We start from the raw sequence: 27,457 nt of genomic DNA on the forward strand, positions 1-27,457 counted from the left end.
AAGTTGCTCATGAAGTACTACTGAACCAGTGATAAACCTTGGGTTACATTTGGGAAAATGCTATAACTATTCTAGAGATTCTATGCACTTCCTAAAGTTTTAATGTTTTGAGAGATCATCGCTTGATATTGTAATTATGGGAATGTTATGTGTCACAGAAATTGTAACCTGATTTTCTTGCAGCTAAATTGTAAACTCCCGTGTCTCTTTAGCTCTAACCATATCCATTCTGAGTTTTTGTCATTTATAATTGTTTTAATTTTCTTGTAAAATGAGTTTTATCCTCAAGGAGATTCCTATAAAGGACTTTCAGGACAAATACAGATATTTGATGTACTTGAAAATCCTAAAACTGAAATGGGTAAGAATTTCCAAAACTGACTAAAGCCGCATTCACCAGATTTAGTAACATGGGACTAAATGAACTAAGAGATTATAGTGTTGTGTCTCTTAATGTTTTGTCTTGTTTTAGACATTGCTGGTTCTCTAATGTTTGCTCTTCCAGACTAGGGATACTTTTTCTTAAGTTATCTGTAACTTACAGAGATGTAAAAGTGCTCAAGGCATTCAAATTTTCTCTCTATATGAACCCTCTGAAACCAAAGGTCTCAGCAAGCATTCTTCCATGGCAATCAGTCATTTGCATAAGTTCAATAAGAATCTGTTCTCCTTGTAACAGGACACCATTGGAAACTGGTTATTTTACCAAGGCTTTGACTGGGATGTCATATTTGAAAAGACACAGATATGACCAGACAGTTTAAAGGAACTAAGGTTGACTTTATGAAACCTGGAGCCATAAAGCCCCTTGGGACTGTTGGCCTGATACCTTGCTTACAGAGTTCCCAGCAGCCTCACCAGGTGAGTAAAGAATGTCACTCCTTGGTAGGTGCAATCTCAGGAAGAGGAATTCCCCCAAAGGTATTGCAGGCATGCCTGATGGCAAGTACAGGGCTTGGCTTCTGGCCCGGAAAGGCTACTAAAAGTTCAACCTAGAGATTCCTTATACAAAGTTCCAGCAAAGCAGATTCTAAAAGATCTATTGATCACACTCACTGCTCTTGCTGAGCTTATGTAAATAATAGGCCAAGTTTGTTAAAACTGGACCTGTTTCACAAGTGAATTAGTCCTGATTTGGCTATCTCTGTAAATGAGGGTTATTTTAGAGAGAAAAATTATGTTTTGGTAACACACCTTTATGGATGTTGAATTCTAGATTTGATTGTCTTTAAATGTTTGTTTACCTAAGCTAAACAATTTGAGGTAAACTTCAGAGAAGTTACACAATAGCTCATTTAGATGATCTTCTTGCTTTTTTATTTTGTGGGGATATTAGTAGAACCCCCTCACACATGATTAAACAACTGGAAAATGTGATTGATTCCCCTACGATTGTATAACTTAACTAACACCTTATGTGTGGCTGGGATAATGAAATTGCCTAAAAGCCAGCTTATGCACTCCATAGGATTAACTATGGACTTGTGGAGACAATGGATGACCCCACTTTCTTTATGAGTGGATTGTATGATGCATGGGGGACTCCCCTTATCTCTTGACAAGTTTTCTCCCACTTGACAATGATCCTCTGTAATCAGGATATTGTTAAGGCTGGACCACTCAAAGGTCATCTTATTGGTTTCATCCCTTAGTCATATTTATCCTAGAGGCCACCTCTGTTGAGGTGCGATTGCAAACAGATGCTTTAGCTAAGCATAGAACAGCCCTCATAAAAAGAGCCTCAAAGCTCACTATGGGACAGTCCCTGACTGTAATGATGTCACATCAGGTCCAGATTTGTCTTAGAAGCCAAAGGCCACCAATGGATGATGGAGGCCGACTTATTAAATACTGGGCTACACTAACAGATATGCCAGAAATAATACTTAAAACTTGTCAAACTTTAAACCTAGTTACCTGTATGCCTGAACCTGACCACTGTACTTCTTTCTCTATAGAGGATTTGCCTAGATTCATGGGTGCATTACTAAAACTTATCACCACTCCAGCTAATCTCCCTACTTAATACCGAAGTGTCACAGATACGCAAGGCAGTCCTACAAAATAGGATGGCCTTAGATGTCCTGACAGCAGCCCAGGGTGGCACATGTGCAATTATCAAGACAGAATGTTGTGTGTACATCCCAGACTATCACAAAAATGTCACAGGACTAATAAAATATATGAATAACCAAATTAAGGCCCTACGAGATCCTTCTCTCTCTCTCTCAGTGAATGGTTAAGTTCCTGGTTTGAAGGAGGACTATGGCCAAATCTCCTTCTCGGGCTTCTCATTCTCATCGCCTTATTAACCTTAATATGTTGCTTTGTTCCATGTTTCTCTACTTGGTGCCGAGACTCCATTGCTGCAAAGACTTCACCACGGCAGATGATCCTTACCACGCACAAAGTCACTTCTTCACTGTCGGCGCTGGATTCAGCTGCCTCCGCCTTTCGTAACTCCCCTATACATTCCTCCACTGATCAATGTTGACCCAAGTAGGTAGGGACAGCTCTACACCCCTATTCAGCAGGAAGAAGTTACAGAAGATGAGACCTTCCACCTTCAACCACCTTAAAGATTTAAGGGTCAAAATTGTTCAGGGGGGAATGATGAGGGAACAGGAGGCTGGCTGAGGATGGAGCAGGGGCTGGTGCCTTGCACCCCCTCTCCACCCACTCCCCTTGGTAATATGTGTGACATTTCACAGGCACCCCTGATTGCCCTAAAAGAAGAGCAAATGGTTATCTTGCAGAGATCACAGTCCTGCAAGGCAGGAGTCTCTCTTGGTTTACAAATGTCCTTGAGATTTACAACAAAGAAGTTGCCTTATCAATAGCCCAATTTCCAAAGATACATAACTCAGTTCCTCAAGCCCTAACGTCACCCTCCCCTCCATAAAAAACCGAAGGAGACGGAGGTAGAAGGAAAAGTAAATAAAGTTAAATTTCTTTTAAAACCTAAATCTCACTAACAAGGACGTTTGATAGCAGGAATGTAACATTCCACCAGGAGACTCCCAATTGTCTTTATGTTAGTGCCTCATTAGAGGGAAAGTGGCCTTGGCTTGATAGTAACCAGGCCTTCAATATCCTGACAGTCTTCTTTATCCCAATAGCCCTTCTGAACACCCCTTTGTCCTCACCTACCCAACTCCTGTGTATATAACCAGACACTCCTCACAGGCCCTGGGCAGCAGCATCTCCGTCTGCCCACGGGTCCTGTCCCCGTGCTTTAATAAACCACCATTTTGCACCAAAGATGTCTTAAGAATTCTTTCTTTAGTCGTCAGCTCCAAACCTCACCCCACCGAACCTGACTTAGGTTCTGGAACTTCATCATTTTGATCTTTCAAATTTTGAGTCATATAGATGTTTTATCTAGTCAAAAAATAGAGAGATGAAGCTCTATTAAAATATTCTTTAATTTCAAAAAAATTTTCAAAGGGGTAACTTCATTGAGTAGGTGGACATTGAGCAAAGATGGAAGGAAGTTAGATATTCAGAGCTCTAGGAAAAGGTGTCCCTGGAAGAGGAAACAGCCAGTGCAAAGGTCCTGAGGCAAGAATATGCTTGGTTCATTAGAAAATTGCAGAGGGAGCCAACACAGAAAAATGTGACCTTCTATTTTCAAAGGCTCACTCTGGCTGCTGAATTGAGATTAGATTGCAAGTGGGAAAGGGCATAAAGAGGACCAGTTAGGAAGCAATTACGGCAATCCAGGCAAGAACTGATGGTAGCTCAGACCAAGTGGTAGCAGGGGAAGGGATGTAAAGTAGTCATATTATGGATAAAATTTGCAGGTGGAGCCAGTAGGTTTCCTGATGGAATAAATATTAGAGATAGCTGAATAAGAAAAAAGAGAGAAGTCAGGACTACAAGAGGAGCTGATCTGATGAAAAACCTAAGGAGGTCCCTTTTGCACATGTTGAATTTTAATCTATTATATTAGGGCCAGGATGGAGTAACAGAGATTAGATTTACCTGCCTTCTTGAAACAAACAACAGCAACAACAACAAAAACATCCAATATATGAAACAATAGTTCTCGAGACATTAAATTTCAAGTAACAAAGGACAGTGATTGCCCTATGACTGCCCCAGGTTACTGCCTCGAGAGAGTTTCCATGTGGAGGTACTGGAAGGAGAAACCTAGGTAGCACTTAGCTGACTCCCTAAGCTGAGCCAAGCGTGCAGGGAGACCAAGGCTCCTGAAGTTCATAGAACTGAGGATCAGAGACAAGAAGGCCACAAAGAGAGAACTCCAGAGATCTGCAGGAGAGCCCTACGATTTTCTCACCCATATGTGAGAAAACTATTCAAGGATAGATATATGACACGATTATATGGAAGGGCAGCAGGCAATCAGCAAGGGAGGGGGAGAGGGTGGGGGGAGTGCCTGATCCCACCAGCTAGACTGAATTCATGGGCATTAGGTAGTGGATACTACCTAAGGGTATTGCCACAGGGGTAGGAGACAATTAGCCCCTAGATTACATGCTGCTCTGGTCCTATCTAACAAATGTTAAAAGCAAGACCCAAAAGGACCAAACTGTTTCCAAGTAATGTAACGGAATCCCAGAACAACGCTCTAGAATATTTATAGAATTACAAAAATATCCAGCACCCAACAAGATAAAATTCACAAAGTCTGGCAACCAATCAAAGAATATGAAGCATACAAAGAACCAGGAAAAAATGATACGTAATGAGAAGAAAAATACATCAAAACCAAGCAAAACCCGACAGATATAAGAATTAGAAGACTGACTGGAGATTAAAACAATTGCTCTAACTTCACCGTGTGTGCTCAGAAAATAAATGTCCATTACACACCCAAAAAGAGATGCTGAAAACACTATTTGATGTATAAATTTGGAGTTAAGGGGACCGGTCTAAGCTAAAAATGCAAAGTTTGGTGTCCTTGGTCATTGGAATAGACGGGTGTTTAAAGCCACAGGGGTCCAATAAAGGCACCAAGGGAGTGAAGATAGATAGAGAAAAGAACCAAGGCCTATGCCCTGAGGCATACCATTATAAAAGTCTGAGAGAACAGGAAAAATCAGCCTAAGGAGGCTCAGAAAGTGTGACTATTACGGAATAAATATGAATCTCAAAATTCATACGTGTTATGCCCCAATAATGGGTCAATGATTAAAGGAGTGAGACTGATACAAAGCGAAGGTCAAGCAAAGCTTTATTTTGCACAGAATGTTTTTTTTTTTATTAGTTAGAGAAGTAAGAACGTGCCTATAGGCTGATGGGAATTACATAATAGGGAGGGGAAATGACGATGGAGGGTGGAAGTGGGGGAGAGACAGAATCCAGTTGGAAGCATGGGTGTGTTACCCACGCCAACAGACAGGCAAGCAGAGTCTAAGAAGTTGGCATTTCACCAGGGGTTTTTCTCTAATTTTTCGTTTGTCCTGGTGAAGTAGAAAATAAGGTTATTGGCTGAGAGTGTGCATGAAGGATTTGGGGATTTGAGGAGAAAGAAGAAGGAATGAAATCATCACCAAGGAGAGTGGGAGAGAGGACAGATTAGGGAATTTTGCTTCCTGGGAGCATTAAGGATCCACTTGAGACTCATGGTCATGAATTAAATGAGATGGTTCTTCTCACCCTTGTGAGACAGTTGTAGGAGGTGGGCTGTGTGTTCTCACCCTATCAGATGCACCAATAAAGGCATAGAGGGTGCAGGTTTCATTTTGCCATGCGAATATATTGAAGCCATAGAAGGGCACAGGAGACCAGGTTGTATGCAAGAGAGCTATTCTATTGAATTTAAGCTGGGTAAAGAGGAGATCAAGTATAGAGAAGGTAATGGACAGTAAATATGCAGTAGGGTTGATGTATTGAGGGTTCCGGTATTCTAGGATATAAGAAGTGTAGACCTATAGGAATTGACTTGGCCAAATAAGAGGTGGTGGCAAAAGAATGGGGTATGCAAAGTTGGGGTAATAGAAGAGGTTGCAGTTACTGGTAACGAAAAGGTCTATCGAGGCATTAGTATGGGGGGTTGTGGCTGGGGTAAAGTGGAAGATGAAAGCGTTGAAGAAGATTTGTGGAACTATAAAGCCAAAGCTTTAGAAGGCTCACGTCTCTGTATTTTGAAATAGCCAAAAACCATGACAGGGATAGTGCTAGAAAGACAGTGAGTCATGAGCCAGGTTCCAGGAGAGGACAACAGCCATGAGTAGATGTAAATGATACAGTCTGGTGCCATGAGCTTCAGCACTCAGAGGCTAGGAAAAGACGAGAATGGTCTGTATATGGTAATGAGGCTGAAGGGGTCACACTGCCAGGCCCTACAGAAAGGAGGCTTTGGGGGAAAGACAGTCACCAACTGAGTAAGTTGCTAAAGGGTATGGTAGCTCAGGGAATTCACTCTTGTGTCAAAGGGCCCAGTGTCTTTCTACCCATGGTCACTTAGCAAGCTGCTTAACCTCTCTGAGCCTGTTTGTCTCTAATAGTACCTCACACCAGTTTCATTCGATAGTATCTCATACAAATACTGAAGAGTTAAATGAATAAGTACATGAAACAGACTTTGCAAAGTGCCAGGCATTACTGTAAGCTATGCTGGAAGATGTCCTCCTGGTACCTTGCCGCTTTAACTTCCATAACCAGAGGGCAAATTCTTTCTCTGTGACTGTGATCTGAGAATCACGCTTTTTACCCCTTTACCCTCTCAACAAACCTTTCACTCAGTCTTATGTAATGCAATAAAAATTACTACTATCATTAAAGGTGTAGGAACAAGGAAGTAGTATGATTTCCAGGGTCTCAAGAAAATTTTGAGCTCCCCACACTCAAGAAATTCCTCCCCATTTCTGGCTGGCAGTTGAAATGTCATTAACAAGGAGCAGAAGTCCTTCAAACCTTTCAATAGAGGTCAACCTGATGAGTTGATTTCTATCTATTTGCTCTGAAGGATAAAAGATGGTAGTGAGGACAGTACAGGATGCCCAAAGGGGATCCAGCTGCCGAGGACCAGCAAAGGAGGTTAGGGTCACCTAAGACAAACAATTTCATAAATTGCTGGGGGAGGAGGGAATGTTTTTCCTTCACAAGTAGAATGACTCCCCATCACACACTCCCAAAGTGGAAGTAGAGTTCACCTAGGCCCAACTGACATGATTATTGTTTTCTGAAATCTCTCTCAGAGTTCCTCTGGCCAGTCTCTAAGGTTCACTCTTCCCCACACTCATACCTGCGCTTGGTTCCATGAGAAGATTAGAGACTCTCCTTTGGGAGTTCTTTGGGACATTGGCCTCTAATGATTGCAGGATTTTTTGGTTTTTTTGTCCTGGGTCTTTCAACCATGTACTCAAGAACTATTTGCTTTTTTTTTTTTTCCTGGCCTCTCTAAATTTTTATTCTAGACATTCTCTTTCTCTCTCTCTTCCTGTTGGAAAGCTTAGATTCCTCTTGTTTTTTATCTAAAAGATAAAAAAAATCCTCTTGTTTTTGATCTAAAAGAGATCAAGAAACATTTTTATTTTACTCATGAATAAATGGATACTGAGAAAAACCTGAGCATATTATGCCAAAAATATTTTGCAGTCAGTTCCAAGGAGCGAGGACAAAAAATAATAATAATTTGCTTACACGCTAAACATAAAGGGAGACAGAGATTGCAAACAGTCTGTTTAGAGTTCAGACTGAATAAAGTGACTAAAATTAGAACTAGTGCCTTACTGGCATTGTTGGTATTGATGAGGGAGCAGGAGGCTGGCTGAGGACAAAGCAAAAGCTGGCGCCTTGCACCCCCTCTCCACCTGCTCCCCTCCATATGTGTAGCATCCCTCAGGCAGCCCTGACTGCCATGAACAATAAGCAAATAGTTAACTTGCAGAGCTCACAATCCTGCTAGACAGGAGTCTCCCTTGGCTTACAAATGTCCTAAATCTCACTAACAAAGATGATTGATAGCAGGATTGTGACACCCCACCAAAAAGTCTCCCAACTATCTTAATGTTAATCGCTGGTCTAAAGACAACATTGATCCAGCCGCTAGGGCAAGGCCTCCGGCAGGCCTGGAACATCCTGGCACCTTGTAGGCCCTCTTTAGCATATGAAAACTCCACTGAAACCTCCCTTCCCCTCACCTTCCCCCAACCGCAGGGTATGTAACATGCCTACCCTCACAACCCGGGGCAGCAGCCGCATCTCCGCCTGCCCACGGGCCCTGTCCCCGTGCTCTAATAAATCACCTTTTGCACCAACGACGTCTTAAGAATTCTTTCTTTAGTCGTCGGCTCCGAACCTCCTCGCCCCACCGAACCTGACTTAGGTTCTGGGACTTCATTAGTATCCTATGTCCTCTACATTCCCTTGTAGTAAAACAGGCCCTGCACTCCAGGAAACAAGACCCATTAGGGAACTCTCACTCTAAGTTTCTGCTCTCCCCTTTGGAATTCCCCCCACTGTGGTTCCTGTTGCCACAATTTCATTGCCTTCCATCATTTATCTCGTTGCCCTCTTTCTCTGGCTGAAGGGCTGGCACACCAGAAATCCTATTCCTTTGGCTTCTTAGCACAACTGAAAAAGTCTGAATCTTTCAAAATTGTCTTTTTAATTGAAGAACAAAATTAAAAATAAAAGAGTGTGACTTTAAAGGGGCAGCCTAAAGGAATTCTTTGTGGTAATGGAACAGTTCTGTATCTTGATGGCACTGGTGATTATGAATCTCCTCAAGTGATAATTTTATAATTCTGCAATCTCACACAAGACTACATACACACTTTGTGCTAATAAGTTTCCCAGGTTGGATATTGTGCTATAGTTACATAGAATGTAGCCATTAGAGGAAACTGATGGAGGCTACACAGGACCTCTCTATGTTATCTTTGCAACTTCCTATCAACCTATATTTCAAAAGAAAATGATTTTTTAAACCATCATTAAAATATAATAGCAGAGTTCATGAATTTGACCAAGATGAATAAGTTTCTGTACCCATTTTCAACAACAGATCATCCCTAAAGAAAATCAATAGGAAACATTAGGTCAGATGCATCCAAAAAACATTGACAGAACAACCCACACAACAGCAACAGGGTACACATTCTTCTCAAGCATACATTTTCTGGCATTGATCACATGTTAAGTCACAAAAGAGATCTTAATACGTTTAAGAAGACTAAAATCAGGGGCACCTGGGTGGCTCAGTCATTAAGCACCTGTTTTCAGCTCAGGTCATGATCCCAGGGATCCCTGGGATCGAGGCCCGGGCTCCCTGCTCCCCAGGAAGCCTGCTTCTCCCTTTCCCACTCCCCCTGCTTGTGTTCCCTCTCTCACTGTGGGTGTGTGTGTGTGTGTGTATGTGTGTGTGTGTGTGTGTCTCAAGTAAATAAATAAAATCTTTTTAAAAAAAGATTAAAATCATATCAAGCATCTTTCCCGACCACAATGGCAGGAAACTACAAATCAATGACAAGAAGAAAATTGGAAAATTCACAAATATGTGGAGATTAAACAACATGCTTCTGAATAACCAATGGGCCAAAGAATAAGTCAAAAGAGAAATCAAAAAATACCCCAAGACAAATGACAATGGAAATACACCATGACAAAACTTTTGGGATGCAACAAAAGCCCTTCTAGGAGGAAAGTTCATAGCGATAAACACCTACATTAAGAAGCAAGAAAGGGCTCAAATAAACAACCTAACTGTATGCCTCGAGGCACTGGAAAAAGAATAAACTAAGCCTGAAGCTAGTTGAAGGGAGAAAATAACAAAGGTCGGAGCAGAGATAAATAAAATGGAGACTAAAAAGGGCAAAAGAAAATGAAACTAGGAGCTGGTTTTTTGAAAAGATAAACAAAACAGACAAGCCTTTAGCTAGCTTTACCAAGAGAAAAAGAGAGAGGACTCAAATAAATAAAATTATAAATGAAAGAGGAGACATTACAGATGATAACAAGAACAAAAGATCGTAACAGACTACTGTGAACAATGTCTCGCAACAAACTGGACAGCCTAAGAAGAAATGGATACATTCCTATAAACATGCAATCTACCTAGGCTGATTCATGAAGAAATAGAAAATATGAATATACCAATTACTAGCGAAGAGATTGAATTGGTAATTAAAAGAAAAAAACCTTCCAACAAAAAAAGCCCCAGGACCAGAAGTCTTCATTGATGAATTCTACCAAACATTTAAAGAAAATTAACACCAGTCCTTCTCAAACTCTTCCAAAAATAGAAGACGGAACAGTTCCAAACTTATTTTATGAAGCCAGATTTACCCTGGTACCAAAGCCAGAGAAGACAGTATAAGAAAAATTCAGACCAATATCCCTGATGAAGAGAGATCCAAAAATCTCAACCGAATATCGACAAACCAAATTCAGCAGTACATTAAAAGGATGATACACCATGATCAAGTGGGATTTATTCCAAGTATGCAAGGATAAGTCAACATCCACAAACCAGTGGAATATACCACATTAACAAAATGAAGGATAAAAATCATATAATCATCTCAGTAGATGCAGAAAAAGCATTGATAAAATTCAACATCATTTCATGATAAAAATTCTCAAACTGGGTATAGAGAGAATGTACCTCAAATAACAAGGGCATATATGACAAGTCCATAGCTAACATCATACTCAACAGTGAAAATTTGAATGTTTTTCCTCTAAAATCAGGAACAAGACAAAGATGCCCACATTCATCACTTCTATTCAATGTAGTACTGAAAATCCTAGACAAAGCAATTAGGCAAGATAAAGAAATAAAAGGAATTCATATTGGAAAGGAAGAAGTAAAACTGTCTCTATTTGCAGATGACATGAAATTATACTTTAAAAAACCCCAAAATCCCACCAAAATAAACTTGTTAGAACTAATCAGTAAATTCTGTAACACTGCAATATGCAAAAATCAGTTGTGTTTCTATACACTAACAACAAACTATGAGAAATTAAGAAAACAGGGATGCCTGAATGGCTCAGGTATTAAGCATCTACCTTTGGCTCAGGAATGATCCCAGGGTCCTGGGATCGAGCTCCCTGATGAGCTGGAATCCTGCTTCTCCCTCTCCCATTTCCCCTGCTTGTATTCCCTGTCTTGCTGTCTCTCTCTCTCTGTCAAATAAATGAATAAAATCTTTTAAAAAATAAAATTTAATTTTAAAAAATAAATTAAGAAAATCTTATTTACAATATCATCAAAAAGAATAAAAAACAGGAATAAATCTAACATACACCAAAAACTATAAAACATTGATGAAAGAAAATAAAGAAGATACAAATAAATAGAAAGCTATTCCAGGCTCATGGACTAGAAGAATTAGTATTGTTAAAATGTTCTTACTACCTAAAGCCATTTATAGATTCAGTGTACTCCATATCCAAATTCCAATGGTATTTTTTACAGAATAGAAAAAAAAATTCCTAAAATTTATATGAAACCACAAAAGATCTCGACTATCCAAAGCAATCTTGAGAAAGGAGAACAACGTTGCAAAACCACACTTCCTGATTTCAAACTATATTACAAAGCTATAGTACTTAAAACAGTATGGTATTGGCATAAACACAGACACAATGACACAAAATAGAGAACCCAGAAATAAACGCACACATACAGCCAATTCAACTTTTAAAAAGGAGCCAAAAACATACAATGGGAAGAGGGTGGTCTCTTCCATAGATGACGCTGGGAAAACTGGATTGCCACATACAAAACAATAAAACTAGACCATTATCTTACACCATACACAAAAATCAACTGGAAAAAAAAGGTCTTTAATCCTAAAGATGAACATAAGACTAAATCCATAAACCACCTAGAAGAAAATATAGGGGGTAAGCTCCTTGACATTGGTCTTGGCGATGACTTTTTTCATTTGACACCAAAAGCCAAGACAACAAAAGTGAATATAAGCAAGAGGGACTACCTCAAACTAAAAATGTTCTGCTCAGCAAAAGCAAGCATCAACAAAACGAAAAGGTAAACTACAGAATGAAAGAAAATATTTGCAAGCCACATATCCAATAAGGGATTAGTATCCAAAATATACAGGGAACTCATACAACTCAAAAGCAAAAAGGGAAGTAACCTAATTTTGAAATGGGTAAAGGACCTGAATAGACATTTTTCCAGAAAAGATATACAAATGACCCTCAGGTACATTAAAAAGTGTGCAGCATCACTAATCAGGGAAATGCAAATCAAAACCACAATTAAAAATCACCTCACATCTGTTAGGATGGCTATGAAAAAAAAGATAAAAGATAACAAACACTGGCAAGGATGTGGAGAAAAGGGAATGCTTGCACACTCTTTGCACACTCTTGTTGGGAATGTAAACTGGTACAACCACTATAAACAACAGTATGGAGTTTTTTTCAAGTAATTAAAAATAAAAATACAGGGCGCCTGGGTGGCTCAGTGGGTTAAAGCCTCTGCCTTCGGCTCTGGTCATTATCCCAGGGTCCTGGGATGGAGCCCCGCATCGGGCTCTCTGCTGAGTAGGGAGCCTGCTTCCTCCTCTCTCCTGCCTGCCTCTCTGCCTACTTGTGATCTCTGTCTTCTGTCAAATAAATAAATAAAATCTTTCAAATAAATAAATAAAATAAAAATACATATGATCCAGCAGTACCCCCTCAGGGTATGTACTCAAAGGAAACTAAACCATTATCTCAAAGAGGTATCTGTACTCCAATGTTCTTTGCACCATTATTCACAATAGCCAAGGTGTGGAAAGAACCTAAGTGTCTGTCAAGAGGTGAATGGATCAAGAAAATACAGTGTATATTACATACAATGGAATATTACTCAGCTTTTCGTGTTTTTAAAAAGATAGTATTTATTTAAGAGAGAGTGAAAGCCAGAGAGAGCACAGAGGGAGGGGGAGAAGCAGACTCACCACTGAAAGGAGAGCCCGATGCGGGGGCTCGATCCCAAGACCCTGGGATCATGACCTGCGCTGAAAGCAGGTGCTTAACTGACTGAGCCACCCAGCATACTTATTCAGCTTTTTAAATAAAGAAATCCTACCATTTGTGACAACATGGACAAATCTGGAGCACATTATGCTAAATGAAATAAGCCAGACAAAGACAAATACTGCACAGTATTGCTTATATGTGAAATTTCAAAAAACTTTTTTTTCAAATCAAAGTCATAGAATCAGAGAGTAGAACAGTGGTTGCCAGGAGGTGAGGTGTAGGGGAAACAGGGAGAGGTCGGTAAAAAGGTAAAAGCTTTCAGGTATAAGATGAATAAAGTCTGAGGACTCATGCATAACAAGGTGACTACAGTTGGATAACATTACATTGTATAATTGAAATTTGCTAAGGAACTAGAACTTACAGTGTTCTCACCCAAAAAAATACTTTTAAGGGTAAATATGTGAGGTGATGAATCAATGTGTTGGGGGGGGACCCTTTCACAATATATCTGTATAGGATATCATCACATTGAATACTTAAAATATTTTATAATTTTGTCAATTATACCTCAATAGAGCTGAAGAAAAAAAAACAGTTTTCTCATATTTTTAGTTTAAAAAAAACAGGTATGCAGAAAGTATAACATCACATTTCTACAGAATATATTGTCACACTAAGAGCGACTTTGGAGGGTCCCAAAATCCTGCCAGAGCCTTTTGTGCTGGTCCATTCAATTCCTTCCATTAAGTCCTTCAGCCCCTGGGTACCATCTTTTCTCCCTGGCATGAGAAATTGATCCACCAGTCCATTTTCTTCTGACCAAAGAAAGGTGACAATTCACCCACTTTTGAAAGTTGTCTTTTCCTGAGTTTCAGGTGAAGCAGACACACATTGCTTTCCCAAGTGAGGCGTAAAGCCACATGATTGATATCCTTCAAGTCACAATGAATGATTCTCTAGCCCTTCTAGGCCTTGGTGATGAGTTCTTCCTGGCTCTGAAGTCTCTGAGGATGATTCATCGAGAACCCCTCTCCGCCATTCACTCAGGGAAATGATCCTGTAGTGAAGTTAACCATAACTATCCTGCTGCATAAGGCAGTAACAATGAGCAGAGTCTGTCACTAATGCCCAGGTCATCTGCAAAGGAGTAACCCAAAGAGACTGAAGATCCTGGCATAGATGGATTTCCTTTATCTATTGCTTGTCTGATTCCAGGTTATTTTTTCATGTCATCTCAATTATTTTAAAAGGACAGTTTCTACAGCATGAGGAAGTTTCTTAATATTTTTCCAATTCTTCTTTTCTCTAGCGGAATCACCCTTCTCCCACCCAAAACATGGTGGTCCAGGTTATTCTGTCAATTCCATTGCATATGTAATGACAGGCAGGTAGACAGAGGTGGTTATAAGGTACACAGTCAAGGAATAATGGCTTTAGGCTGTTGGGTTGACTTGACACTGTCCTTCCAAGATTTCTTATTATAATTCTCCGTTGATTCTTCAGATCTTTCAATGACAGTTCTGTTGACTTTATCATGTGTTAACCACCAGTCTAAGGTCAATCATTGAATGTAGCCCTTTTGGTTTACTAAAAATCAAAGTCCTTTCCTGAGGGCCCCAAATACACACCTCTTGGCTTCTGGTGAAAACTGCTCTCTGAAAGCCTCATGTCCCACTCAACAGACCAGAGAGAGTCTCCTCTCACTCCCAGTCCATGGCTTCCATAAGACACCCTGTTGGGGCAACTGCCGCCTTAGAGAGGCTTCCTGTCCACAGTTCAAGAACTAATTACCCTCAATTATGTCATCATTTTTCATTATTAATCAATTTGTGGTGAAGAATAAGTTTGGGTTTTTTTAATTTCCATTCCCTTGGAAAAAAATAGAAGGGAGAGCCTTTGGGTGCATCCTCACCAGAATTTTCAGCTGTAACATCTTGGCACAGAGTTTAACTCAAAGAAGACATTGTTGTTTGACTGACAAACTGATCAAAACCATGAGGAAAGCAGATGAGAGCATGTTCAATTTCTTTTTTTTTTCTCATTTTACTAAGTTTTAATACTGTGTTATACAAAAAATATTATATTATACAAATTTATTAAAAGAAAATTAATTTTCAAGAAACTTCAAAATAACTTATACCTCAAAATTTTACACTAAAGATCTTTTTTTAATATACATTTTTTTTGTTAACATATAATGTATTATTTGGTTCAGGGGGACAGGTCTGTGAATCATCAGTGTTATACAATTCACAGGACTCCCCATAGCAAATACCCTCCCCACTATCCATTACCCACCAGCCCATTTCCCCCCACCCTCCTCCCATCCAGCAACCCTCAGTTTGTTTCCTGAGATTAAGAGTCTCTTATGGGGGGGCACCTGGGTGGCTCAGTGGATTAAGCCTCTGCCTTCAGCTCAGGTTGTGATCTCAGGGTCCTGGGATCGAGCCCCACGTCGGGCTGTCTGCTCAGCGGGGAGCCTGCTTCCCTTCCTCTCTCTCTGCCTGCCTCTCTGCCTACTTGTGATCTCTGTCTGTCAAATAAATAAATAAAATCTTTAAAAAAAAAAAAAAAGAGTCTCATGGTTTGTTATGGTTTGTGTCCCTCTCTGGTTTTGTCTTGTTTCATTTTTCCCTCCCTTTCCCTATGATCCTCTGTCTTGTTTTTCAAATTCCTCATATCAGGGAGATCATATGATAATTGTCTTTCTCTGGTTGACTTATTTCACTCAGCATAATACCCTCTAGTTCCATCCACGTCTCTGCAAATTGCAAGATTTCGGGGGTTTTCAATGGCTGCATAGTTATGCTTAAAGATCTTAAACAGCCCATTCTGTATGTGGACTTCTGAATGAGACTCAGGTTTTTTTCATGAACTTCAAAAGCAAACTATGGCACTTGTGTTGGTGGTGTCCATGCTGATCCACAATAAATCTCAGCTGGAAGAGGGGAGGAAATCTGAACTCCCTGTTTTCATGACAATGCAGTACGAGCGGCTAGATGCCTGAACTGCCACGACACAACAGCCTTTCATCACCCTTCTCTGTGGCTCAGGTCTTGATGTGGAATAAGACAAGTCAGCCAGAACTGGGTTATAGCCATGATTTATTAGAAGGAGATAGTAGACACTGAGTATGATAAAGTAAATGGAACTTCAAACAGATAAAGGGGAAACAAAAAATCAAGGGTATGCCCAACCATAAATTTCAGAGTCAGAACTGTAACACCAGATAACCATCAGGAAAGGAGAGTCCTTATGGTACAGTGTAAGATAGGAGCACCCTTCTCATGTTGTTATCCGTAGTTGGTACTCAGGAGAGAAGACCCCACAGATTCAACCACACCAAATGACCAACACAGTGTAATGACCAAACACTACTTCCAGGTAGGTACCCCAATAATCAAGGTCTATTTAAATCATACTCCCAAGTCTTCATTCATTCACGGTGAAATAATGGGAATATTAAAAAGAACGGACACCAACAGATTGGTCATAGCCCTTGGAGGGCCAGGTAGCACATCTATGCATTAGTCCATTCTGGGGGTACTATTTTCCTGTATTGTCTTCGTTATCCAGTCAAGGTAGTTCTGCACTCGGGTATAGATTCCATACGTTCCACACTGGGGGCCCCAGGACACCAGACCAGCTACGTAGAATTTGAGGGTCTCTTCATTGGGAACCCGTACAGCAAAGGCTCCGCCACTGTCCCCTTCACAACTATCAACACCCTTCTCCCCTCCAGCACAGATCATGTTATTCGTGAACACATAGGAATTTATATCCACTTTGACATTTTTACCTTTCACCTCACGGCACTTTTCTAAGGGAGCGATGGGTAACATTGCCCCTCGGAGCAGGATCACATGATCTCTTCCCTTTGTTCGGCCCCACCCTGAGATCAGTCCCAGGTCTCCCACTGAGGGGTTGTATTCTGAAGAGGTGCCTGGCAGGCAGATGGGGGAGACAGTGGGTCCCATTTTCACTGGCTCTCTAAGCTTCACAAGAGCAATGTCATTGTCGAAGTTCTTCCGCGTTTCGGGGGCATCCAGGAATACCCAATCCGGATGAATGATCACACGTTCAGCTGTGAGCATCTGGGCTTTTCTCAGTTCTGAGGTGACCACTGAGGTGGACCCAACGTACATGACCGGGTCACGGTTCCCCTCCACGACATGGGCAGCTGTCAGCACCCAGTACTCATCGATAAGAGCCCCCCCAGCCCATGGGTTCTCAAAGAAGACTTGCCAGGGGAAGTTTTGAATCTCTGCGATGATTCCTCCAAATATCCTCTGTGTTCCTTTGAAGGGCTTACTGGGAACACCACAGACTAGGAAGGAAGAAGAACAAGGCGGAGAGAGAACAAGAAATAAATTGTTGGCCTCAACAACCTCAACTCAAAAACCTGCCAGGCTTCTGAATTCTCCAGGGCCATACAGCCAACCTTGTATTCAGTCAGCTATCTCAGTATTGGATTCATCCCGAATGTAATCACCAAACAACTCACTTTTCCAAAGCCACAGGCAGGCCTGTGGGAGAGACGTGTTTAACTGAAGCAGCATATGACTTCCTGAGTCCAGATGAGCTAGGGCCTCAACGCTATGAACGGCCCCTCTAGAGGCACACTTCATCCTAGCTTCAGCCCATGGGGACAGGGGCCCAGCTGGAAACAGTGCTGGGAAACTCTTTGCTTGCACAGATGGTGGAGGAGGCAAGCATGCCACCGTCTTCTGATGCCCAGATGCAGAGTTTATCGCCTTCTTTGCTGAAGTCCTAACTGCAGCTGAGTGCCTCCCAGTGATCCAAAGGAAGGAGGACAAAGAGAGGGTTCTCTTCTCTCCTCTTTCATCTCATGGCCCCACTGATTCCAGGTTTGATCACCTTGCCATCACCAAATACCACTAAAACTGAATTTTATTCCAGAGGAAGTCAGTTTACCTAAAATCTCTCTGTAGTCAGCCTGGATAGACTCTGAAGTCAGCATAAAAGCCTTTGGACCCAGACAGACCTGGGTTCAAAGCCCATTTCTGCCTCCTGCTCACCCTGTGACCTTGTACTCAGTTCACTCCTCTGTGAAATGGGGCTACTCATTTCTCAAAGGGTTGTTGCAAGGACTGGAATGAGATAATAAATGCAACTAACTAGCTCAGCCCCTGGGTCTCAAGAACACTGTGGTTACTACCAGAATCATTATTACTATTCCAGCTTTGCCTGAAAGCCTTCTATCCAATTCTGATCTGTCTGCAACTCCTTGTTTCTTTCATTGCTCCACATCTGGGTGCCAGATAGACACGCACATAATAACTGGGCAAGTCGGGCGCCTGGGTGGCTCAGTGGGTTAAGCCTCTGCCTTCAGCTCAGGTCATGATCCCGGGGTCCTGGGATAAAGCCCTGCATCAGGCTCTCGGGGAGCTTGCTTCCCCACCCCCTCCCCCTCTCTGCCTGCCTCTCTGCCTACTTATGATCTCTCTCCCTCTCTGTCAAATAAATAAATGAAATATTTTTAAAAAATAATAAATAACTGGGCGAGTCAGCTGGTCTCATTTCTGCATGTGGATTCCTCACTCTCAATTTTTAGGTCCTGTTCTTAGGGATTACCAAACCTAACCGGCGCCGAATCTCATACCTTCACTGGCTAATTTCCTATTTCCCGTCAGTCGGCCTGACTCATTGCGATAGAGGAATTCCCCAGCTCCTGGCAGGCCCACTATCCAGTGATGCCTCCACCTCACTGAGCTAGATAGACTCTGTTAGGTCCAGGTTGTTAAGTGCCTTCCCAAGAAGACTGCAGCGACTTTCAGAGAGTGACCCCACACACTGGCCCCTGTACCCACACTCCCTCCCTGAGACAGGGCCCTGATTACCTGGAACACATTTCGGCAGCTCAGCGCCCAGCAATTTGTTGACCCAGCTCCCGTTGCCAGCGCAGTGATACTCTCCTGGAAAAGCGCAAGAGACACAGGACACACAGTCACCACCACATCTCCTCTTTTCCATTCCCCCTTCCATGCAGAGCCCCAGCTCCTCTGGGATGTGAGGAGGGGACCCAATCAAATCAGCTAGAAGAGAACCTTAAGAACACCCTCTGCCCCATCCCTCTGGCCTTCATCCTGCCAAGGGAGGGGAAGGAACAGTCCCCAAATCAGAAGAGGGAAAATCAGTGAAAAATTAGAAAAATACTTCAAGTGGGAAAATGAATTAAATCAAAAGGGAGGCACCTGGGTGGTGCAATTGGTTAAGCGTCTGATTCTTTGGTTTTCAGCTCAGGTTATGATCTCAGGGTCGTGAGATCAAGCCCCACGACAGGCTCTATGCTCAGCTTGACTCTTGCTCAGCTTCTCTCCCTCTGCCCCTCCCACTCATGCTCTTTCTCTCTGTCTAAAATAAATAAGTAAATCTTTAAAAAATAATAATAAATTACAAGCAATGAGGTGGTACATATCTTGTCTCATCCGGGCCTTCACCTAATCCTACCAAGGCCTCTCCCTCAAGAAGGCCAGTCCCACAGTATGGTAACTTAACACTGGAAGCATTTTTCCTGTAAGTTCTACATTAAATAATTGGTGAAAAGATGGGTAACCACATGAAAATGGCTATTGGAGGAGGAATTCCCACCACAGTTGGGAAGCTGAGCTCAGTGACCTCTGTGGATTCCCTACGGAAGATCCTATATCCATCCCCATAGGCAAACTGTATATTTAGACTAAGCCAAGAGGATAAACAAAGTCCATCCCATCGCCTCCATTTCCCTCCAAACTCTCTTCCAACCCAGAAAGATTGTTCTGTTTCCTCTCCAGCACTCTTATTCTTTCTCCCCTCTTCTCTAATCAAAGAAACCTACCACTTTCTTCATCTTCTAGGTAGTAATATGGCTCCTCACAAGTGTAATGAATGACAGAGCCAAATAAAGTATGTTCTGGATCTTCGACTTTACCATTCCGAATGGGTTCAGGAGAGCCACAGTCCACGGCTAGAAGAAGAAGGCAGGCAAGTGATGGTCAGGACAGCCACTTCTTTCTCGGAAGAGTCACTGAGCCAGCTCCATCCTCCCAGCTTCATCCCTCACTCCTTCCCACGCCCCACATCTGCGAGCCCACCTGCGAGGAATCTCCCCAGACCACTGAGTCCTGCCAGTTCAGATAGGCCCTTGAAAGCGACAAGGAGGAACCTGCTTTTCGGCGGTTGGTGGAGGCCTCTGAAGAGGCCAGGAATGGACTTCTGTGGCGCTACTAACTCTATCAATCCCCCAGCCTCTTCCTTTGAAAGAAACCTCTAGTCTAGCCAGTCTGGGACAAGATCTGGGCTGGCACTTCATGGATGGCTTCCCTTTTAAAAAAAAAAAAGAAAAAAAAGTCCATGGGATGCCTGGGTGGCTCAATCGGTTAAGCGTCTGCCTTCGGTTCAGTTCATGATCCCAGTGTCCTGGGATCTAGCCCTGCACTGGGCTTCCCGCTCAATGGGGGGGTCTGCTTCTCCTTCTCCTGGTTCCCCTGCTTGTGATCTCTCTCTCTGTGTCAAATAAATAAATAAAATCTTCAAAAAAAAAAAAAAAATCCAACCCACTCTCTCAGAAGCCTAAGAGGAAAACATGAATTTGAATCTTAATGAACTGATCTTTTAATTCCCGCCAAAGGGGGCAGAAAAAGAGTCCCATTTAAAAAAAAAAAAATACATACGTTGACATTTCAGTTTGGAATTACTCCACTTTCCATTACTTTGACAAGTAGAATAGAAAGATGTCGAGCCAACACTTCCCTGGAGAATAATACACATCACCATTAATTTATAAGGAGAGACATGAGAAATCAAAATCAGAAATGAAATTGATCTCTGGCCTTGGATCAATGAGGAGTCCTGACCACAAGAAGCTTGGGGACATCTTAGCAGAATTACCCAAAGCACCCAGGAGTTGAGGCTAAAAGACAACTCTGCCCCACATATCAGAGCCCCTTCCCTAGGAAGACTAAGACAGAAGGAGAGTGTCAATCTGGCCATGACTCACAAGGAAGGACTAAAGATCCTGAGGGATTCTGTTTACAGAAAAGGTGTTAAATTGCTCAAACAAAGACATTCAGTAAACCATTAGACAATTCCAGTATGTTCATCCTGATGTAGGGATTAGGGAGAAGACCCTAATGGTACTTTACCTGTACAACTTCAAATCCTTCCAGACAGGTTATCTTTACCACATCTTTGAACACATATTTGGGTTTCTCAGGCTCCCAGACAGAATTGGCAGTAACTTTTTTGGGACAAGGGATTGCTTGGAAAGGACAGGGGGAAAAAAATTACCAAAGAGTTGGAGAATCTCAATTCTATTTATATCATCCTCATACTTTCTGAAATCATCCAATAGTCTTTAATCCTGGTGCCTAACATCCTAAAAGAGATGTCTAAAATAATATGGCATGACATCCTCCAGGAAGAGTCACTGAGCCACTTCCATCCTCCCAGCCATGTTAGTGGGAGGCTAGTTGAGGCTTCAGTTACAGCTTTGCTGAGATGTTACCATCCTGAGATGTGATTCCTCCATCTAGCCACCAATTCATCAACTAGCCACCCCAAGTTGTCCGCACCTGCAAGCCAGTTGAAGGATTCCTAGAGTTTGGGGCATTTTTACAACTACCGACATGTTTAGATCTCGCAGAAGAAATTAAATCTCTCAGGATACCTAGCCATATAACAAACTACCTGTTTGGATTTTTACATCATCCGAGGACTTTGATAGCACCAGAGAGCAAATTCTAGGTTACTCACGATCTCCACGGTAGCGCAGTTTCCAGCCCTTTTTTTGCCCTGTTTCGTCAGTTTGGAAGATGACATTAAGAGTGTTACTCTTGGTTTCAATATTTAGTGGCTCAGGGAATCCATTACCACAGTAGGGACCAAATTGCTTGTCTCTTGCAACAAACTAAGAAGAAACAAAATGATGAAATCAGGAGAGAGAAGGGACTAAAAGAAAGAGGTATGATGGAGGGGATAAAAGTAAAGGAGGTAATAAAAGAAGCATCAAATAAGAAGGAGGGGAAGAAAAGAGGGGACAGAAAGAAAGAGAATTTGTCTTTGAGGAGAAATCTCTGCGTGAGATGGGAGGAAAACTAATCACTCATCACGCACAAGTAAACTGTCAGGGCAGTGGCCCTCCGAATCAGCTGGTTCCACATCAAAATCTTCCCTCCGCATAGTCACCACAACTTGGTATCCCTCCTCCAACAGGATCTGATATTCACACCTTGAGTTCTCTGGGTATGGATTGGGATAATTGGGACTTGCAATCTCCCCAATGAGTGTAGTGAACACATCCCCACTGCAATTGACTAAGAGAGAAAAAGAAAAAAAGACAACTCAAATACAGAGTCAAGCAAAGGAGATCCTGCCCCATTCTATGACTCTTCTCATGAACTGACCATCCCAGACTGGAGCCCACATGCCACAATTACACCCAAGACAAATCAATAGAGATACCCAATGCCTATGGGGCTTCCATCACATTGCTCGTGATAGAGCCCCTCAGGCTTATGAACAGTCCCAGGCAGACTCTCCACAGTCATCCATCTCTCCTCTCCAATCATTTAACTTGGCCCTGTGGGCTTGTCTTCCTCCACTCTTGTGGCTCCTCCCCAGCTTATGGGTAACTAAAGATAGGTGCCAAAGCAAAGCTGAGGCTAGTCAAAATTGGAAGGATCAGCAAAGCTGTAACTGAAGCCTCAAGCCATTCCAGATCCCAGAGACATGCACTCCACTTGATGCCAAGGTTACCTCCGCAATTCTTCATATCATCATGGAGGAAGTATTCTGGGGGGCAGGAGCAGAAGTAACCACCAATGAAGTTGTTGCAGAAGTGGCTACAAGGGGCATCTGCGAAGTCTGTGCACTCATTTATATCTAGAAAAAGTAGAGAAAGATTGAGGTCAGGAACTAAGACCTAGAAGTAAGAATGAGTTTCAACCCAAAACTACAAGGGTAAGAAGAAGTAGGAAAGGCCTGTCGCTAACATGAATGGATGAATCACATCTCAGGATGGTATTATATGCTACGTTACACTTCTGAAATATGATTGTGGAGCTGTGCCCCACTATCACATGGCTATAAGGGAACTCTCAATGGGAGAGGCCCTTAGCCTTTCTCACAAATGGAGCATTCCAGCTCCAGAGACAACATTCCAAAGGCTGAACGTGATGAGATGCCTTCTGAGGGGAAGAGCAATCAGTACATTCACCACTCTGGAGGATTTGGGCATTTCTGCCAAATCTAAACAGTCGTTAGGCCTTATGAGATGATTAACTTTACTTTATTTTTTTTTTAAGATTTTGTTTATTCATTTGACAGAGAGAGATCACAAGTAGGCAGAGAGAGAGGGGGGGGGGAGGAAGCAGGTTCCCTTCCGAGCAGAGAGCCCGATGTGGGACTCAATCCCAGGACCCTGAGATCATGACCCGAGCTGAAGGCAGAGGCTTAACCCACTGAGCCACCCAGGCGCCCCTCTAACTTCACTTTAACCTGGAGTTAGGGGTAGAAGCACACCAAATTTGAAGGTTTGTTTGCCATTGGGTGGGTTTGAATATGGTGCATTCCCCATGTGATTCTTGGCAAGTTACTTAACCTCCCTGGTCCTCACTTTCCTTTTCTTTAAGTGGAGATCATTACACTTACTTTGAAGGACTGAGGTGAAGATTAAATGAATATAGGTAAAATTCCTAATATAGTGCCCAATGTATAGTGGTTCTCCATAAATTACTATTTATTACCTATTTTTACCATTATCATCATCACCACTGAGATATAATCTTGTGTTGGAATTTCACAAAGGCAATTTATAGAAAGACCCAAGTCCATTCAACACTTCATAAGAATTACAGTCATGAACAGAATCTTTATTCACGGAATCACTCAGTGTTCATTCTGCTTCTAATCTTTTGGCTGGATCACTAAGGCACATAGAGAAGGCTGAGCCTTACCTACAGCAACATAGTAGGCAGCAAACCCAGTGAAACGCTCTTCATTGGAGAAGTCTGACTTAAAGACCACCTGGAGTTTGTTGTAGGGGACTTGGAACTCTTCCACAATTGGGGAGCTGGGATTCTTGCTCGTCCTCTGCCCACAGAGTTTCCCTTCTTCAAAGTCTCCTGACATTATCTAAGAGAAGAGTCAAAGGGAAGCTAAGAAAGGGTAATATTTCAGCAAGAAGGTGGGAGAAGGGGACAGAGAGAATGGAACATTTCACCGCCACCACCCCAGCCCTGTCCTTTATGTGCTTATCATAATATACCTGCACTGAGTCATATGCGCAGTTCTCTGACAGCTCTATGTCCAGATGGGTGAAGTAGAGATGGATCCCATACCCTTCGGGAACTTCTATATCCCAAGATTTCTCTATCTCATTAGGGTACGCCTGAGGATAGTTAGGGGACAGGATCTCCCCATACATAGTAGGCTCAGCATAAACTGATGCCAAAAGGGAAAATACGAAAAAGGACCTGGAAAAAAAAAAAAAATACATGTGGAGAGAGGGGTGACCCAGGTACTACTGGCAGACTAGTGCGGTGCCCTAGCATTTGTCATGGGTATAAGGGGGGTGGGGGGAGGGAGGGAACTAGGTAGAGGGAGGATGGCAGCAGCACATGGGAGAATCTTAGGCTGGGGTAAAGCAAAACGGCCTAGGTCAAACCAAAATCTGGGCTTCAGATATCAGCTGTTTGCTTGAGAAGATAAAGGGAATAGAGACCATAGACATCTCTGTAGACTCGTGATCACTTACCACATCTCTGGAAATTTGTTCATCCCTGGTGAACAGCACGCCTCTAGGTCCTGGCTCTCTGCGCCAATGGACTTTGGAGCACAGGGGCGGTAGGGCGAGCTGTATTTGTCAAACAAACACAGGCACTTGGTGGGGGTCACCTGGGGTTCAGTGTCACCTTATAACAGTAACACACAAGTTAAACAAAGCCACACACCGATCACCACATGATGCCTGTCCTCTCACACCCTCCCTGATTCTACCTCAATTCATTTTCTAGACTAAAACTCAATCTTTTCCTTCTCCCATTGCTTCTCTGGATCTTCTCCCAGTTTTTCTCCCCCCAAAATGAGCGCATTCTCCCAATTTTCTCCTCGTCCTCCCTCACCCCCACCAGTGACCCCGTCCCCTCTCTACCAGTCTCTCTCCTGCCCTCACAAAATAGTATCGCCATTTCCCCTCAGGTTTTCAGGAGTCTTTCCCCATCATGACTATCCATCTAGCACATTTGTCCCTCCTCTTTTGGCAAAGATCCCCTTCATCACTTCGCACCAGCTCTCTTTACTACATTTATGATGGTGCATTTCTGTGGGTGCTCCCAATGACTATAGATGGAGGGATGAGCTGCTTTTACTAGGGGAAAGCAGTGACCCTGGGAGAAGTGGTCTGAGACAGGGTTGGGTGGGAAATGAGACAAAGGGCAGCTGAATGACAAGAAACACAAAAGGAAAGGAAAGGTATCCCCTCAATTTCCTACATTAATTTTCCAGGGCTTGGGGTATTTTCCTTTACTAAAAAAGATGAGTTATCTTTCCACAGTTCCTCAAAGAGTCTTGCCAAAAATGTTTCTAAGCCTGAAAACGATGGTAGGTAGTGGGGTAACAGTGACAGAAGGGAGGGGCAACCTAAGAGAAAGGGGTTGCCTATATTCTGCCCCCTTTCATTTTGTTCCTTCCAGCCCTCCATCTTTGCCCAAATCCTTCCCATGTGAAGTTCTCTGCCTTTCTTTTTCCTTCTATCAAAGTTCTGCTCTTCAATTTTTAAGGTTTTTACCTTCAGAAACGGGCGGGAACAAGTGGGTAGGTCCCTTCTCTCGTGCCAGTGGGCATGCTGGGCAATCCTGCCAGCTCCCAGGGAGAGCAGCACCGGGCCTGGACGCTCCCTCTGCAGGAACCACCGCCGGCCTCTTAGTCCCGGTTCTGTTCTATGATTCTCTATCCCAGTGTGCATGTCTGAAATTCCCTGATCTAAACAAAGAGGGGGCTGGGAGACCATGATAAGGGAAAGGGTAACTCAGCCTTGATCTTGGAGCTCCCTCTGCTTTTGAAACAAGAACTGCATACTTCGGTCGAACCCGAGGTCCCTCCATCCAGGGCTCCAGGGACGGAAAAGAGTGGGGAATTCCACGAATTACTCAATGTTCTTTTCTAGCCAAAGGGTGTGTTAGAGTTTTCAGGGAAGTCAGGTGATTTGTGGGAAAAGGAGGGGATTAGTACTGTGGGGGGGGGGGACCCAAACCCAGAAAGTCCAACCCTCCAACAGTGTATGAATCATGACTTAAGGGAGAGTACTTCTAAAAAATGCGGGTCATCTCTGCTCCTAAAGCACACTTAATGGTTGGATAATGACTGAGACCTAGACCCACATCTCCAAACATCTGAATTCTATCTACCAGTCAAGCCCTGGTTCAGATGCAATCCAGAATCCCTTACCCATAACCCTTGGGTCCAAATGGGTTTCAAAATCCAGAATTTTACAGATTTTAAAAAGACAGAGCAGTATGTGGCCCCAATATTTGGTAATGCCTTCTCCCCTCCCTCCCCTCAAGGGGCTGGAATAATGCTCCATTATCAAACATTAATATTTCTGCAGCTAGGGCACCTGGGTGGCTCAGTCATTAAACCTCTGACTTCGGCTCGGGTCATGGTCCCAGGGTCCTAGGATCGAGCCCCACATCGGGTTCCCTGCTCAGCGGGGAGCCCGTTTCTCCCTCTCCCCCTCCCCCTGCTTGTGTTCCCCCTCTCGCCATCTGTCAAATAAATAAATAAATTTAAAATTAAAAGTACGTCTGCAGCTACACATATTGATCTTCATGGTAAGTAGAATAATTAAAATGATAATTTGGTTATAATTATATATTATATTTATGTATCCCTTATAAATTACTTCACAACAGTTTGGATCAGGTTTTGCTGACAAATGAATTTTGGTGCCACACTTGGGGGGAAAAAAAAAGCCTTTTGGAATTCAGACTTGTAAAGGGACCAAGGGATGGGAGGCTGCACAATTCCCCCACAAAGTCTTACCTGATCTCTTGGATCACCTTAGGGCCCTTATTACTTTACTTCCTACTCCTATCTAACGACCGACCGCATTCCAAGGACTCTACACCTTATCAATGGAAGAGGATCTCTTAGTTTACACACCACTAGGAATAAGGAGCTGCCAATTAAACTATGATATACCATTGATTATAAGATGCCTTCCAATTTGGGGAGCATTAAAATGTTGGGAGGGAAGGGCGCCTGGGTGGTTCAGTGGGTTAGGGGTCAGCCTTTGTTCAGGGCATGATCCTGGGGTCCTAGATCCAGCCCCTGAGTTGGGCTCCCTCTGAGCCTTCCCCCGATCTCTCTCTCTCTCTCTTTCAAATAAATAAGTAGACTCTTTTTTAAAAAAAGAGTGGGGAAGCCAGATGCCTTGGAATTATTTGCTGGTTGACTCACCAGCACTGAGCCTGGAATCAGAGGACTGGGTCCTTAACCTAACTTTTTAGCTTCTTCCAGTATAAAATAGAGATAACATCCATTCTGC

At 42.7% G+C, this 27,457-nt stretch overlaps 1 protein-coding gene across 2 annotated transcripts; it reads right to left on the reverse strand.

Moving 5' to 3' along the window:
• Positions 1 to 15,999: 15,999 nt before the first annotated feature.
• C1S (complement C1s) lies at positions 16,000 to 25,884 on the reverse strand. 2 transcript variants are annotated; one of them, XM_032348920.1, is made up of 12 exons: positions 25,700 to 25,884; positions 24,668 to 24,824; positions 24,179 to 24,386; positions 23,868 to 24,045; positions 22,669 to 22,794; positions 22,027 to 22,226; positions 21,667 to 21,820; positions 21,057 to 21,172; positions 20,586 to 20,664; positions 19,751 to 19,879; positions 18,774 to 18,848; positions 16,000 to 17,239 (listed from the first exon to the last, which is right to left on the reverse strand). In XM_032348920.1, exons 2-12 carry the CDS (start codon positions 24,688 to 24,690, stop codon positions 16,440 to 16,442), a joined length of 2,088 nt encoding a protein of 695 aa, XP_032204811.1. In that variant the 5' UTR covers positions 24,691 to 24,824; positions 25,700 to 25,884; the 3' UTR covers positions 16,000 to 16,439. The 2 variants fall into 2 exon arrangements, with proteins under 2 accessions (XP_032204811.1, XP_032204812.1); XM_032348921.1 differs by having other exon boundaries at positions 24,668 to 24,766; positions 25,700 to 25,882.
• Between the last annotated feature and the right edge of the window lie 1,573 nt (positions 25,885 to 27,457).

Source organism: Mustela erminea, chromosome 6, assembly GCF_009829155.1.
Source record: "Mustela erminea isolate mMusErm1 chromosome 6, mMusErm1.Pri, whole genome shotgun sequence".
In the NCBI taxonomy this organism is placed as follows: Eukaryota; Metazoa; Chordata; class Mammalia; order Carnivora; family Mustelidae; genus Mustela; species Mustela erminea.

Coding starts and splice junctions, on each gene's coding strand:
- C1S (XM_032348920.1), bottom strand. CDS start 24,690: ATGAACAAATTTCCAGAGATGTG. Junction 22,795..23,867: donor TGCCTACTATGTTGCTGTAG/GTAAGGCTCAGC, acceptor TACTTTTTCTAG/ATATAAATGAGTGCACAGAC. Junction 19,880..20,585: donor TTCCAAACTGAAATGTCAAC/GTATGTATTTTT, acceptor TTCTTCTTCTAG/CCGTGGACTGTGGCTCTCCT.